At 34.9% G+C, this 16,108-nt stretch overlaps 1 protein-coding gene across 2 annotated transcripts in view; it reads right to left on the bottom strand.

Annotated features, from left to right (window-relative positions):
* Window positions 1-682: 682 nt before the first annotated feature.
* ARHGEF3 (Rho guanine nucleotide exchange factor 3) overlaps window positions 683-16,108 on the bottom strand; it is a gene marked incomplete at both ends in the record, with an annotated part of 133,872 nt that continues 118,446 nt past the window's right edge. For both annotated transcript variants that reach the window (XM_082004518.1, XM_082004517.1), the window contains 8 exons: window positions 683-1,029; window positions 1,974-2,160; window positions 4,742-4,912; window positions 7,141-7,398; window positions 8,834-8,910; window positions 9,012-9,108; window positions 9,441-9,503; window positions 11,291-11,461. In XM_082004518.1, the coding sequence (XP_081860644.1) occupies window positions 683-1,029; window positions 1,974-2,160; window positions 4,742-4,912; window positions 7,141-7,398; window positions 8,834-8,910; window positions 9,012-9,108; window positions 9,441-9,503; window positions 11,291-11,461 (1,371 nt within the window). The remainder of the gene's footprint in view (window positions 1,030-1,973; window positions 2,161-4,741; window positions 4,913-7,140; window positions 7,399-8,833; window positions 8,911-9,011; window positions 9,109-9,440; window positions 9,504-11,290; window positions 11,462-16,108) is intronic.

Raw genomic sequence — 16,108 nt, 5'->3', positions numbered from 1 at the left:
GATTATTTTTAGCATTACATGCTTTGATAAATAAGCCATAGCACTATGCTGACCACTTTGACCAGATTTTAATGAGTTCTGTTGCTGGATCTTAGGACAGTGCTTCGTTTTGAAAAATTAATCCCTGAAGAGTCACTGGTTCCATGGCCTGCTGTTTATAGTTCTTGTTGATTTAAAACCGCAAGAGTTCAGATAGGTTATTGCAAGATGTTTTGTTGGTTCTTTTTTTCCAACAAACTATTTTTCCCTTCCATGCCTTTAGGAAAACTTATCTTGATACCCATCCTGAAACTCCGTATTAAGTCCACATCTTCAGCTGCCCTGTTAAAGGTCAAATAAAGTACTTTAAAAATTATTAAAAGATTCTTTGTGTAATGCACATATAAACAGTAGTTTAGAGATTCTGTTTACAGCAGGAACATTAAGAATAACTGGTCAAGTACCTCTTTCATCCACCTTTGATGTTTATGGAATATAATCACAGGACATGAGTTGCAAGAGATTCCAGCTTATACAGATCAGCAGTTACAGTACTACACTCACAGGTACGAATACAAGGAGGACTGCATTGACATTGTCACAAAAAATATTTTAAAAGTGCTTCTCCAAATGGTTCCATGTATGGAATGCAAATACTGTACAGGTAAGAGACAAGTTTTCTTCCATGAACTGTAACTTTTTGTCAAACATTGGTTTCTATTTGCTTTTCATTTTCACAAGAGTTTGTCTGTTCCATATGTTCACAGTCAACACTGATCTCGCTGGTGTCCATACTACAGTCTGACTCACAGTCTGATTGGTCCATTTGCTCGAGCATGGTTTCTCCTTGGGGTACTCTGCTTCCATTTGGTGACAAAAGAAAACATGCTTCCGAGTTCAGCACGCCAGCTTTGCCTGCAGACGTAACTTTTTCTTTGGCCTGGCGGATACAGTTAAGCCACTGTTGTTTGTTGAAGGAGTCATTGGCTTGGAGTGAGTGAGACTGGCTTTGAGATCCATTTTTGAAGCTGACTCTAAAGAAGTTTTTGACTGAAAGAAACAACACATATCAAAACACTGAATGCTTTGGCTGAATGGATTTTATAATAAATGAGCATATTAAAATAACAGAATCCATAAAATCTTTGACTTAATAATGTTTTCCTGCCAATACCACATCAGACCAGGGAGTCTGGGTATCCTTGTTTTGTGGAGCAAGAACACAGACCACCACAAGCATTCCTAATAATTTCTTACTGCTGGATTAAACCATTTTGGTTCTGCCATGTACGAGCTACCTATAAAGCTTTAAATGAATCCCACACTTCAACACCTCTCCTTCTACTTCTCTGCAAAGCAGATTTCCAGAACCTTCACTGAATACTGTGCCTTGTGTCAACTGGACATTGCCTCATCTCTTCCATTCACTTCACTCGTAAAGCAAATACATACCAAAACCCCTCAAAGTTTTCACAGGATAGGTGAGATTCAAAGGACTCTTACAATAAAAACAAGCATCTTTATAATATGCTTAATTAGAAGGACATTAACTCTTACCTCTTGATAGTAACATGAATAGCTGCAGTCTTAACACTGAGCACTACGTGATCTGTCAGCTGGAAGACTTAGTTATGGAATAGCAATCAACATCTCCACAATAAAAGAAAAGTCATACCATCTAAAGCTTATCTAATGATTTCAAAATACACTTGCTTATAATTTTGTCAGTTTGCTACTACATTCTACATGTTCTCCCCTTCTCAATTCAGTAAAGAAGTAGGTGTGTGAAGAAATCCCAGTATCACTATAGAGAACTTTGAGGAACAATCTAAAAGTAGCAAGTTACAATATAATAAACAGTCTGAAATAAAAATGGAGATGTTGGATGTAGGTAATGTGGATTTTAGAGAAAACATTCTGATGTCTCACTGGCAGGTGTCTTAAGGTAATAATGACACTATATAAGCAAAGAAAAAATAAAGGTGTAGTCATACTTCTCTCATTGTTGCTGAATGCACCACGTATGGATCCACCCAATCGCACCTCTCCATCTTGCAAGTCCTCTAGCACAAGCTCCCTCACCGGAATTGGCTGACGATACAGCTGGTAGCAGAGCTGTTCATTATGTGTGATAGCTCGAGTAATCACCAACACTTCTTCAAAGAGGAAGACATGCAGTTTCTGTTAAAAATTAATAAATAATAATGCATTATTCCTTTGTTAGAACATCATTAAACAAAATTTAAACTCTAGTACATTATAACCTTGTGTTTTCAATAGTTAAAATAAATACGGATTCCTCTCTCCCCACTATTTAAAGGTCTTATGGAGCAACAGCATGTAAGTATGTAAATATAACAATTTAAAAACTTCTAAAATTATTTTTCTTGTCCTCAGTTTATGTCATGATCCTAATTAATCTTTTAGTGTTGAGGCCTTGAAATGTGCATGACACATCAAAGCTCCCTCTACAGCACCATGCTTATATGCATTTTTCTTTGACACCCACTTTAACTTTTCTCTACTGCCTGTGTTACTAAGAGACACAGAATCTTACCCATTCAGGTATTTTCAATGAACAATTATGAACAATCTTTTTACAATTCACATGCTGCTCACAATCAGCTTCATCACAGCTCTTTGAAGATCAGAAAATTACTTTTGCTCCTAGCTGGCACAAGTCACCTGTTATCATCTTTAAATTATGTTCCTCCTCCTTTTGCAATCTCCAGTGGCTTCCAATAATAAACAAACCGAAATTTTAAATTAATTTCACTTGATATCATGCATCAAAATTAGTTTTTTGTTTTTCAATGCCAAAACTTTCTTCCCAGTCATGAGTAACTGTTCTTTGCTTCTAAAGTTGACCTGATTCTAAATCGAAATAGATGCATTATTTCTGGTTTTAACACAAGGTGGATCTTCAGATCCATTTAGCTCACCATCCCATCTTCCAGTAGCTCATGCTTTCAGAAAACTGTAATGAAAGACGTAATTATAGCAGAAACCTTTCCCAATATGCCTTGGCAGTCTTCTGATATTCAAAAAGTCCATTGTCATTCTATTTTTCCACAACAGACGCCTCATTTTATATCCGTAAGTAGTCCAATTTTCTTCTGCTTGGGCCTCTCTAAGTCTTTGCAGGACACACACCTAAACTTCTTGTTTGTTCTTTATTCTGCAGTGCTGTCACCTTTTGTATTAACAGCGACTCTATGCAGAGTCAGGTAAAAAAAAAAAAAAGTTAAAAATCTATCCAGTATGTGTTTCAGTTTAGATGTTTGGCAAATGGCTACCTTTTCATATTAATGAAATATGAAAGAAAGCAAAAATGTGAGATTAAACATTGGAGGTATATACAGGTATGGATGTTTGCTTCTGAAGTAGGGTTAGGTTTTGGTGTTTTTTTTCCATATTCTGAGTGTGCAGCAAAAATATCTGGTTTATTTTGAAACTCAGTTTTTAAACCACCATCCACAAAATGTTGCAGATTCTTCATAACGTAAAGCTTTGTTATGGCTGATTTTAGTGGGAGTCATATGAAACATTTTTCAATGGTGAGATCTCTTACTTGCTGCAAAAGCTAATAATTTGTAACAGCAGGTGTGAGAAGGAGACCAATAACATTAAGATATAAATGGTTCAATCTGCTTTTCACCCCGTATCAAAGAAACGCAGAAACAAAAATATCCCACACTGGGATATTTTGTATTCAAGGAATACAGCAGTGTGGAATCCTCCCAAAAATGCTGGAAAATTTTAAATATTGTTCACAAATGAAAACGAATTAACTATATACTTCATGTTATGCTACCAAAGAAAGGAAGGGATAGCGTGGATGGAGTAAAAGTTCACTAGAAAGATGAAAATTGCCAGTTTGTTCCTGCTAGTTTACTATGCATTAACTGCCTGCCTGATGCTTATCAGGTGAACCAGAAAACAGCCTCCATTTCATCTCTCCATCTCAGCCATATGGTAAAACGTGATCCTTCTATTGTATGCATAAACATGCTACAAAGAAGCGTTCCCAATGCTGAGAAATGCATTTAGAATTATGCTTATTTTGTTTGGTTTTTTTAAATAAAACTTTTAAGAGCTCAGTTAATGAGAAAAACATCTTTTTTCATTGTTTGTCCACTCAAAATTTCACCTTGTTTCTATTTGACATAGAAAAAAAAAGTCTAAGAATGACTGGTTTCTATTCTGTTATATTCTGTTCTCTAGTAATCTGCATGTTCTTTATTTTTGATATTGGAAAGTTCTGCTTATGACACTTATCAATATTGCAGACTCCTGGAGACTGGCATTGGCAGTATCAAATACCAAACTTCTCTGGTCAACGAATTCTCACTGAACTTCAACAAATAATCAAGTAAAACATTCTTAATAACCACAGCCTTTGACAGATTTAACATTTTAGTACATTTTGTGTGTCATTAGAGACATTACTATCACGTCTCTGAGACGAGAAAGACATTTCTTATTTGTATTTTTTTTCCCCTGCAAGTTTTACTGAAATTTATCAATTTACAATTTAGCCAGAATATTGTTAGGTCCCCTTAAGAGACAGACACACATACAAGCTTATCTTCATATACAGGTATTTGCTTGCTAAGCAAAATGATAAGTGTTATATATAATAGCCAATATTTATCAACTTCCTGTACATGATAGGGTGATGTTTCTGTATGTATACTCACAGCTGTCCTGCAAAAAGAAGATATCTTTAGAAGCTATTTATGACAAAAGTTTTATTCCTTACCACTCCCCTGTTGTTCTTCAGTTCACCATGACAACATACAACACGTGAATTATCAATCAATGAATCCCTTTGGCCTTCTTCAAGATAAATAAGTCTCTCTTTGTAATACTGGCATTCAGATTCACCAGTCTTTATGTTGATTTCAGCCACTATGCCCTGAATTATATTTATCTACAGAAAAAAAAAAGAAAAACACATGAACTTTAATTAGACAGTCCAGTATTCACAGCTGTCTCCTAATAACTTGAAATGTAGCTACAAGAAAATACATTTTGATTTACAGTGTATTTTTAATGAATTTATGTAGACCAGTCTATAAGAGTATTAATATTAGCAACAGAATTAAGCAGACTACAGTGTACAAAGACACTTCTGTTTAGCTTTATCATTGTTTCTAACACAGGACAAATAACCTGCCTTAAAAATATTTATTTGAAATAGACTGTAATTATCTGAAAACTGCTGCATCATATCAGAGAACAAGAAACAGAAGAACTACCAAGATCCTTATCCCACAAAATATGGAACTAGCCTGAAACACTAAATTCACAACTTTTGTTCACTATGGAAGTTACCCTCTGGAAATAAGGTGAATTAATTTTATTTTACAATTCCACTTCTTGCATATATGTAAAATTTTACAATTAAAAGTAATAACTATTTTGACTTTTTACCTTAAAAAACATTAAAAAGAAAGCTTTGCCTTTTCTATAAAATTGCGCTCCCCATCTTGAGTTTCCTTATACTATGCACTCTTTAAGGACCTTGACATCAATTTATCTGAAATTTAAAATATGTCTCCTTAATTGGGCATGTGGATGTGAAGTTCTGTTGATTTTATTCAACTCTAACAGTGATCATCAGTTGCTTAGACCGATCAAATTCCTCTGTTAAATAACTGGAGGTGGAGCAGGGGAATGGGTTGAGACATACATGCCCAAACAGGTAATTCAAGAATCTACTGATCCCAGGAGATTTCTCAGGGATCAGCTTGGCCCAGTGTGCTTATAGCAGATTGCCAGACAGGAAGACAAATATAATTCATAAGCCTAAAGCAGTGTTAAGAGTCAACCACATACAGTAATTTCTGTTTCCTAATTCAACGTGACAAATACACAGTTTATGAAATATATCACTTCAAAGATAAACAGTGATCTGCTGAAGCAGAATACCGCAAAGCTATATAAGGCTATTGGAATATCAAGAAAAAAAAATTCTGATTATAGTTTCTTACCAAATACAAGTCCTGGAAGAAAGGATTTAATTTTTTTTTTTTAAAGATATTACCAAACATTATGTAGTAAAGCAACCCTCAGAAATAAGAAGGATTCTTTGAGATATTTATGATTTTTTGTTTGGGTTTAAAGGAATATGCACAAGGGGAAAATGTACCTTATAGATTACATGTAAATGCAAGTATCCAAACTTTGAATTTAAACCACAGTTGTCCAATTTCACAACAGAGCTGGGCAAGGGATTTGGGGAAGGAATAGCAGAACAGTAGTGGCCAGGTACATGTGCTGTGAAACATGCACGATTCAAAAAAAGCAGGGCTGTCATTTTTCAGCAAACAAATACTAAAAATATACAAAATATTCAAGTCTAGGCAAATAATAAATTTTGTCCTCAAAATAGTAATGAAATTTGCTTACATTTAAATACTATTAAAATCAGTAGGACACTGATGATACTTATTTATTCAGTAATTTAGAAGTGTGTTTCAAACAAATCCACTACAGTAAACTCCTTTACTCCCAGATACACACTTGCATGTGTGCACCTTTTATTGCATTTTTTATATATATACACACACACACCCCTCTCTCTCTCTCTCTCTCTCTCTCTATGGGAAAAAACAGAAATCTTAGAAACCTTTCAGAATATCTGAATAAGGTCCCTTTATATTAATAAGTAAGTTTTAAAGCCTTGGATTTATCCCTCTGGTTTTACTTCAGAAAGTGCAACACTATTCTGAATAAAAAAGAATGAAGTCAAATTTCATCAACATTCCTGCAGATGATAATTAATCCAGATTCAGAGGTTATGCAAGGTCTGAAGCCAGGGAATAAAACCTATCTAAATGATCTAAAACCTGAAAAGAAATCTCCACATTATCCAACTTAGATCAGAATGGAAAATGACATTGAAAGGTAACTACAAAATGGACAAGGATTGGACAAGAGCTGTGGAAAACACCTTCCACCCACTCCTATTTTTTGGTATCACTTTGCTACTGAAATAGGATTTAACTGGGGAAGCAGGGCTAGATATTTCATGTATTAGTTTCGCCTGTTTGTATAAGTATAGCATTTCTGTATTTTATGTAGTGTCCGTTAATTCATTAATAAGGTAACAGTGCTGTAATCTCCTAAAAAAAACTAAACCAAACAGTAACTCACAGCTTCTTCAAGGTGCTGCTGATCTGCATGATCATTTGGTGTGTGTCTCAAAATTTCTCTGAGTAGTAATGGGTATTTAACCAAACGGCTTCTTGGGATGTCAAGGAAATTCCAAAGGTCCAGTTTGCGACTAAAAGGAGACTCTAAGCAGCGCTGTAGGAAGTCTTGCACTCTGTGATCTTGTTTCTTGTGATCCAGTAAAGCTTTGGCTGCTACTTGATTGCTGCAGTAGCTATCATAGGAGTTTAGGCATGGAAGCTGAGGAAAGGAATAAATTATTCTGCAGCTGAAACAAAGCACAGTTTGCTATATAGAAAGTTTCAAGTGATTGAGGATGTCAGAACTCATATGCTGAGAATCTTTCTTCTCAGATCCTAGAGATCTCCAATATTATTCCAAAGAATTAAAAATATCCATGCCTGAAGATTGAGCACTACTTAGTGCAGGCAATAGTTGAAAACAGAACTCTGATTTTAATTATGAGTGGAAACAAAAGCGTAGGAATGAGTACTCCTAGACCTGGCCTTTTTTAGATAAGCAAACTTCTATATTGCCCTCAAGAACCTTGACCAAACTAAGGTGACAGAACTGTGCCTTAAATCTGAAAAAAACAACCAAACAAACACCCCCCCGCCCCGAGCTTATATGTTGGTTAGTGCAATATATCCATTTACAAAACCTGCTATATTAACACACAATGTATGTAAAATCTTCAACAAAAGAAATTAGACTCAGACATATTTGGACCAAGAGAAGTTCACTGGTGTTCACAACACACCAGAAAATAAATATATTTAAAATTACTTTATGCAAAGAAAAACAGAGGTAATTTTTGACACTTACTAGCTTATCATTAACTATTTGCATTCTGTACTAGTAGTGATCATGTTTCTCATGTTTACAATAAGCCACTGTTCCACACAGAGCTGCTAAATGCTTGTTAATAACTAATGCCTTAAAAATGTCAGGCCCTTTTTTCCTGCTAAATTTCATTCCTTACATATGGTTACAAATAAACTTTTGACATATCTAAATCCTTTTTAAAACAGCTCATTTTTAATATAATGAGCAACGTTATAAAAAAAAAAACACAAAACCCAAAAGCTATTTCCAGTAGTTATGTTGTTGGATGCTAGTGAAAAGTGAACTTACCAACTTTTTGTTTTGGGAGGCAGCAATAGCATCTCACTTGTATCCCTGTCTGCCTTACTTTAACAAACTTGTAGAAAATTAGTATCTTTGACAGCACTAATGACTACCTATTACCTTGACTGGAGCAGACTGACATTCAGAAATAACTGCAGGGTGCCCTTACACAATGTGACTGTTCAAGCTTCATTTCCCTAGGAAACCAGAATACAAATAGGGGCAGATTTTTAAATTATCTACATCAGACAAACTCTAGTTTGACTCTTTTTATTTAAAGCATATTAAATACTGCTCAGCTCCTGAGTAGCAAAAGCTTTAAAAACAACATCCTAGTCTAAATCTTTTAATGGGAAATATCTGAAAAGATAAAATATTCCATTGTGTCTCTAAATAGTTGTCTTTAAAAATAAAGGTTACCATGTAAAAATAATTGGGGAATATATTTTTGACATGTCATGCTAGATGTGGAAAGGAAATTGTCTGATAAAAACTATATTGCAGCTCCAAACTAAAGTCCCAAAATTGATTAAAAACTCTGCCTTACCCAACCCACAAGAATATGGCCAACATGTTCTGTTGATCCATCAGGTTTCCTGACTTCTTGAAGTCGCCGAAGAAGATCTGATCATAATTAAAAAAAGAAAAGAAACTTCACTCAATGAACCAGATGACTATAAATTTATGTGCAATAGTAATGTAGACAAAGACTACTTGAGTTTTACCTTCATGTAGAGGAATTAGAGAGTCCAACGTTCCAAAAATTTGGTTCAACTCTTGCTCTGTCATTATGGAAAGTTTAAGCATTGGGTCATGATAAGCCTGAAGAGGAAAAAAGGGAGTTCTGTAATTAACATATAATTGATAGTTGAAAAATTAGTGATAGCATTTAAAGCTTCCTGTAAGTAAAAACAAGACCAATTCCTGAGAATATTTTAAAGTTTCATAACCATATCTTAAACTAACCATTTCATACTTAAAAAAATAATTAAAGCAGCACATTTAAGTGTTTCAGAAAGAACAGGATAATAGAAATGTAGTTGTTTTTTTCGCCCCTTTTACTGTCTTAGCAAGTATTAAAAGCAAGGATTATTTTCAAAGTGGTATGAACCAATGACTACTGTTTGCTGTATTGTGGTTTTTTTAAAACATACTTTTTTTGCTAGCTTCAGATCTTCTATTAAGTCTTCTTCTCCCTGGGAAAGTTCAAAGATAGCCTGTAAAGAGAGACACAAATATTATGAAATATCTTTCTTTAATCTATACTCAACTTGTGGACTTGATGTTATATTCTGAACAGCTGTCTTAATACCATGTAGCAAAATTTCTCTGCTAAATCTAATTGCAGAAATAAAGTAAGGCTTTATTCCATAGCTACAAAATCATGCGCAGTATTTTTTAAAAAGAGAGCTATAACAGATTGTTCATTAAATGCTTATCGGAAATAGCCACAGAATTCATATTTTTTCAAATGGATGTGTTTCCAGATGGGGTAGCTATCTTCAGTGTGGTATTTTGACTCAACTATGTCTTAACCATTTATACAACTCTTTGCATAGGAGTTTGTTGTGCCCCATTTTAACACATGCAGTGGTAAAAGTTCCAGGTAGTCTAGTAAGTAAAAAACAGATCTTCTTTAAAACTTTTTTTTAGTAGTGAGCACTTTTTTTTTTTTTTGGTACCAGTTCATTTTTTTGTTATAAAGGCTGAGCTCTACTTAACTGTTGGCTGTTACTTCTTTCAGATTGGAGAATTTAATGCTGGCAGATTAAAAATAACCGCCACTCTAATACACTTATCAAAATACCATTGTGTTTACTTATTACATGATTTCATTCTAAACTGGGGTACAGTAAAGGTTAACATTTTGGTCAGTTAGAATTACAAACTTTACAGTTGATGCTTTCAACCCGCATAAACCATGGAAGAACATTTTCAGCTAGTGCAGATTCTCCTAGCTTGATAATATGCATGCACGAAGGCTCGCCATAGCGTGAGTTAACTGACAGCGTGTGCACGGAAGCAGCTCAGATAGTCTGTGGAGGCATGCAGTGTAAGAACCAATATAAAGCAGAACCCTTATGCAAAACTTCCTGGAATACAGCTCATTTATTTGGGCTCCGTGAAGGGCCCTGGCTTCTGCCCCAAGACAGTAATGACTGTTACGCTATGCAAACAGTTTCTACAGTTTATTTTTCCAATAAGCTGCCTTTGAAGTTCTCAATTCTGAAAGTTATTTCCTATTAATTCTTGTACAATGTTAAAATCTGTGTAAGAAATGCTTGACGTTACTGTTGTTTGATTTATGATTCAGTCCCTGAAATATTCTGAGAGATTGTTACAAACTTTGTTGATACTGCTAGAAATTTCTGTAGAAAAAAAACTTGATTCTGTGGGAGCTCTGTCACTGGCTGTAACATGAACTATTTAGAATTTGTCATCTACAACACATTAAAACCACTGACCTACTCTTTTTTTTTTTTTTTTTGCTTTGGAAGATACATCTTTTGATCAGTATTTCATCTTTCTAGCACTGAAAACTTCCTCAGCGACACTGTTTTCCAACAAGGGAAATGATTGTGCATTTCTGTGCGTAAATATCACTCGATGAATTACCTGTTCCTGAAATAGCATGCTCATCTATCATTACTAGAACAACAAAATATCAACCATCACTACAGAAACTGTCATACAGAACATGTACACCATTCAGCCAATCACAGTACAATGTATCTTAGTAACTTCACGTTTATTAAGGAAATACGACGAGTTGATTTTAAAAAAGGACATATTCATCTAATATAGCTTGAATTATAAAGACTAGGGATGGAATTCTGCTTCTAGTGGAGGTGGTGGTGTTCTGCTTAATTTCAGGAAAGCTTCAAGTACTATTCTAATGCCTAGTAGCATTCCTCAACTCCATGCCTTAAAGATAACTTTTGAACATGAAAAGTCTTTTTGAACATGAATATGAACATTCATGGTAAAAAGAAAAAAATTATACCTCTTGACGCTTGATTTCTTTAGATGTAAGCATGTGATTGACACAAACATCAAAGGTCTCACTCCATAGTTTGCTGTCTCTCCGCTTTGTGTTAGCAGGGGGCATATTTCGAGACCATGGTCGTGGACTGAAGAGATCTGGGCGGCTGTCACTACGGAAACTGATAGAACGCTAGAAATATATAGAAGAACAGTTTTTCTTGTTTGAACAGGTTTACATTACACGTCCCCCCCCCAAACGTATATAGTTCAGTACAACAAATGTTATCTAATTAGAGTTTACTGTGACTTAATAGCAATGTTTAGTACTGGGAATGTAAGATAAATTATTTTAATACATCTTTATGGAGGGACAGTACTTCCATTCCTGAAGTGAACTATGTCCACGCCCTGTTCTCAACATGTTTAAAACTATACAATGCATTCGTATACCATGCAACAGGAATGAACTACAGGGATAATGGCAGAATGGTACAACACACAATCAAAACTCATCAAATACAAAGTTTCAATTCAGTAAAAAGACAGGAATTATTCATGCATTACACAGATCTGCCTCATTAGATCTCTAACACTTAAAAATTTAGAATTAATGCAAATTTTAGAGACAAAACTAGTATGAATACTTTTTTGGTTCACTTTGAAAGAAAGATTCAATTGTTACACAGAAGCTCTGGAAAGCCAGGACAGCAAAATCTTGTAGATAAACTCATCTTGTGTATCAACTGAAGGTCAAGAGAATTGTTGGTTTTTGTTAATTTTTGAGGGGTGTAATAGTTCAAAAATGTCTGTACTGAGAAATAATAGGTCCTACCTTGAGGATATCAGATGAAAAGGTGCATTACATCAAACACATATTAATGACTTAAGAAAAAAAAAAAAGACATTTTCTCAGTTGGGCAGAAAGAGGTTTCATAAAATAAGACTGCCCTTCAAAACCTTTCCTCTTACCTCAATAAGTGTCTTGCTACCTGATGGTAATACTGGCTTTTTTTTTTTTTTTTTGTAAACTGTCAGAATCATCAAAGATTTGATTGGTATAATCATTCCAGATATGTCCAGAAGTAGGATTAAATAATTAGTGCTATAATGCTCTAAACTGGGTTTGATACATGGTGAAACCCTTTCAACTGGTAACGTCCTGCCTCTTCAGACGTATACTGAAATCAAGAAACTAATTCACATAAACAGGTGTGAAATGGGTATCTGACTGAAAAGAGAAGAACAATCACATTATTTTTAAGGAAAAGGTATGTCAATATTCAGCTTTTAATGTTTGTGGCAAGCAAGAGGCCAGATTCTTTTCACACCACGTGCTCCTACTTATTTCCTAGCATTTGGAGAAATGTGTTAAAACAATCAGTGCTAGCAGACAGCAAATTGTGAGGTACCAATATTGTGTTACACTACTGTAGAATCTTTATGAATATTCCTGGAGCCTCTAAACTTATGATGTGTATCAGCATCTCCGTACCTATTATGTGGTCTGGTCTTAAACTTCAATAAAAACAAGTCCAATTTTAAGTGAGACTTGAGAATTCTATTTGCCTGTAGGCTTTAGAGTTCAGGCTACAGATGGATACTTTACGTTCTCACTGTCCTCTTTTGAAAAGATTATTTTCTTGCTTCCTTAAAATCAGAGGCTTCTTTTTGTGGTCCTATCTCTGAAATGCCTCAAGTATTTCACAATGTTGAAATACTCTACATTTTTCTTGTTATTTAAAACCTGCCTTACATAACATGTTCAATTGCCTTGGGTAAGAATATTTATCACAAAATAAATTCTCTTCATTTCCAGATTGAAAGCAGCATATACGAAGTACAGTATTTGAAATTCTCCTCTGAAGATAAGGGCCCATGAAATTCAAACAGTGCCTATAAATACAATGTTTTTTAAAATATCAGAAGCCATGTTGAGCCCTACTTGGAATAGACAAAACTCCTAAAAATAAACACAGACACACATATATACCAACCTTCCAAAACTTTGCAAGTCAGGTGCTAGTCTTCCTTCAAGAGTTAAGAAGATAAAGAAACACACATGAAATTACATGCTTAATTTACACTTGTTATAATGATGAATCATGGAACCCGTTATTTTCACATGCAAATGGAAAGATTAGGGAAAAGAGGCAGGTGTGTTGCATTCACAAATCACCAACCATGAGAATGCAGCCAAGCAGAACAGTTGTCATTCCATGACCCAAGGTGGAATGCCCCTTTCCATGCATTCCCATATGCATCCTTCAGTATATAGCTCCTTTGTTTGTGGTGGTGGTTTGTTAAAGGAATGTTTTAAGTTGAATGGAGAAAGTACTTAAAATGAACAGCACTAGACGGCCTGATTTTAAAGTAAATGCCTTGATCTTGACAAAAAGTCATATGTTATAAAATGGCATGCACCTGTATGAAATTACATACGGTGTTTTGAGAAAAGTAAGCTTTCACATTCACCGATAATAATGTTTCTTTATGCTGCATGAGAATGTTTGATACTGTTCTCTAGAGCCCTATACTGTCCTCCTTTGGGCAGAACGGGCAAAAAAAGGCTAAGAGACTCAAAAGGAAACCGAACTCCCCAAAATCCTGCTTGCTTGCTTGCTTAGCATCTTTTCTACCTGGACACAAGTAAGTATATATTTAACTGATTTCTCTCATACATCAGCCTTTTAATTAACCATACAAAGTGTATCTTGCTCAATAAGGAACCCTGGATTGAGCATATTTATTAGTGGAAAGGGAAAGAAATGTTTTGAGGTGTTATTTAATAAGGACAAATTTCACTTGAAGGGCAAGTGGTTTCTTTGTCTGTCATGTTTCCATCTTTTATACACTAACACTGCCTGACTTATCCTGGTACGCTGCAACCTAGTCAGGCCAGGAATCACATACGTCAGTGTGGAATCCAAGCTTGCTTTGACATACTATGTTCTCCTTTGCATACACATTGCAGAAATTAGCTTGTAAAGCTATGAAGAGACAACCTAACACATTACCAGGGAAATACTATTTAATGCTGAAATTAATACTTTGTCACTTAAGAGTCAAGCATACTTGAATCATCAATGCTGTAACAGACAAGAATAGAAACCAGATGTAAACCTGATATATAAGCCTAATTAAAGAAATCCCCAAATAAACAATAAATTATTTCAATAAAATTCTCTAATAGTTTAAGATAAATGTACAACATCAGTTTAACCACCTCAGTTCTTCTACTTTACCCCTCCCCCCCCCCTTTTTTTTTTTTTTTTTGGCAAATAAGCAGACCCGTTTCAGTTTAGTGCAATAGAGCCCTAAATTGAAGTTCTACCAGAAATTTTTAAAAATACGTTTAAAGGTACCGATGGTATCTTTGGTTGGCACTTGCCATAAAGGAAAAAAAAATAATTCAGTCATGTGATAGAATCCCATGAAAGAATTGTAGGAATGTCAAAACAGCATTTCTACCTCTTCAACCTTTTAAAAAGTATTTTCCTAGTTTCTGGCTTCCTTAAAAAACATGTCCAGCACACTGGTTAAAAATTATCCCCATCTGGTATTATTAAAATTTTCACATAATTCCAAAAACTAAAGGAGCTGGGGAAGAATCCAGCCACAAGCCCTCATTTTGTTTACTGCATTTATCTGACTGCAATAGCTTTCGCTGGCTGTTACAGCACTGTTACTATGAAGGATCAATGTGTTACTGCTGTTAATTCATTCAATTAACAAACCTTAATTTCAGCTGCAGTAAAAAAAAACAGCTTCATGTACTGGGAAAAGGGCACTACAGCTTAAAGTCCTAGCATCCAGAACTGACATTGAAGAGTTTTCTTCTGAAGGATTTTTAGAAATTTACGCTGTCTTAAGATAGATAAAAATAATTTGGGCTCCCTATTTAAATTCAAAACACACTGATGAAAACTTAAGTTGCAGAGGAAGCTAGCCAGACTTTTAATTTCTCTCTTCAGCATCAGCTGGAGTTCTTTTTCTGATCCTATTTTCAGCTTTTAAGCTGAACAGCATAGCTGTGAACAAGACCAAGCAGAAGCAAGCAGATCATCATAATCATTAGTCTAGTTTGATGCAGACTCAAAATACTGCTATGACATAAAGTGGTTTTCCAGGTGGATAAACAGATAAGAATACCTGCTTAGCATTTGGTATCCTGCGGATATACAGACTCTGTCAGAGATGAAGCTAACAGCATTGTATTAGTCAGTCCACAGTGCTCTATGTGACAGAAACAGAGTGACTACAAGTAGTCAAAAAAGCCCAGAAAGCAAGCTGGAAAGACCTTGTGTTTTGTTACTTGGAATCCTTGTGGAAAAGTATTGACCACAATGTGGAAAACTGTAATAAAGTTAAGATGACATAAAGAACGCCAACTACGTCTATAACCAATAAAATACTCAAAACATGAAAAGTTGCTAAGAACATATCTTAACAGACACTACACAGATCTCAGACACACGGGTGTTTCTCTTCAACATGCATGCAGAAAGTCCATCAATATAAAGTGGAAGTTACACGTACAGAGATAAGGAAAATTATGCACAATAAACTTTTTTTCCCTCTTACATGTATCTTCCATTCAAAAAGAATACATAAGAAGGTTTGTTTGAAATGCCATAAAGAAAACTCAGAATTTTCTAATTCCTTTTATTGATGCTGTTGGAGTGGTCTTTTTGGATGTTCTGTTGGCTTTGTTTTGTTTTATTCCAGGGGAAGAAGTTGTTTGTTTTGGATGTTGTGGTGATGAATAGTAGTTTTCTTCATTTTACAGATACAGAACATCTAGCAGCAATGCAAGAAGAAACATGGGTTTTGACTGAAA

This window comes from Phaethon aethereus (assembly GCF_964289735.1).
Source record: "Phaethon aethereus genome assembly, chromosome: 11".
Classification (NCBI taxonomy): Eukaryota; Metazoa; Chordata; class Aves; order Phaethontiformes; family Phaethontidae; genus Phaethon; species Phaethon aethereus.
The sequence above is the reverse complement of the archived record's forward strand: the minus strand, read 5'-3'. Positions and strand labels throughout refer to the sequence as shown.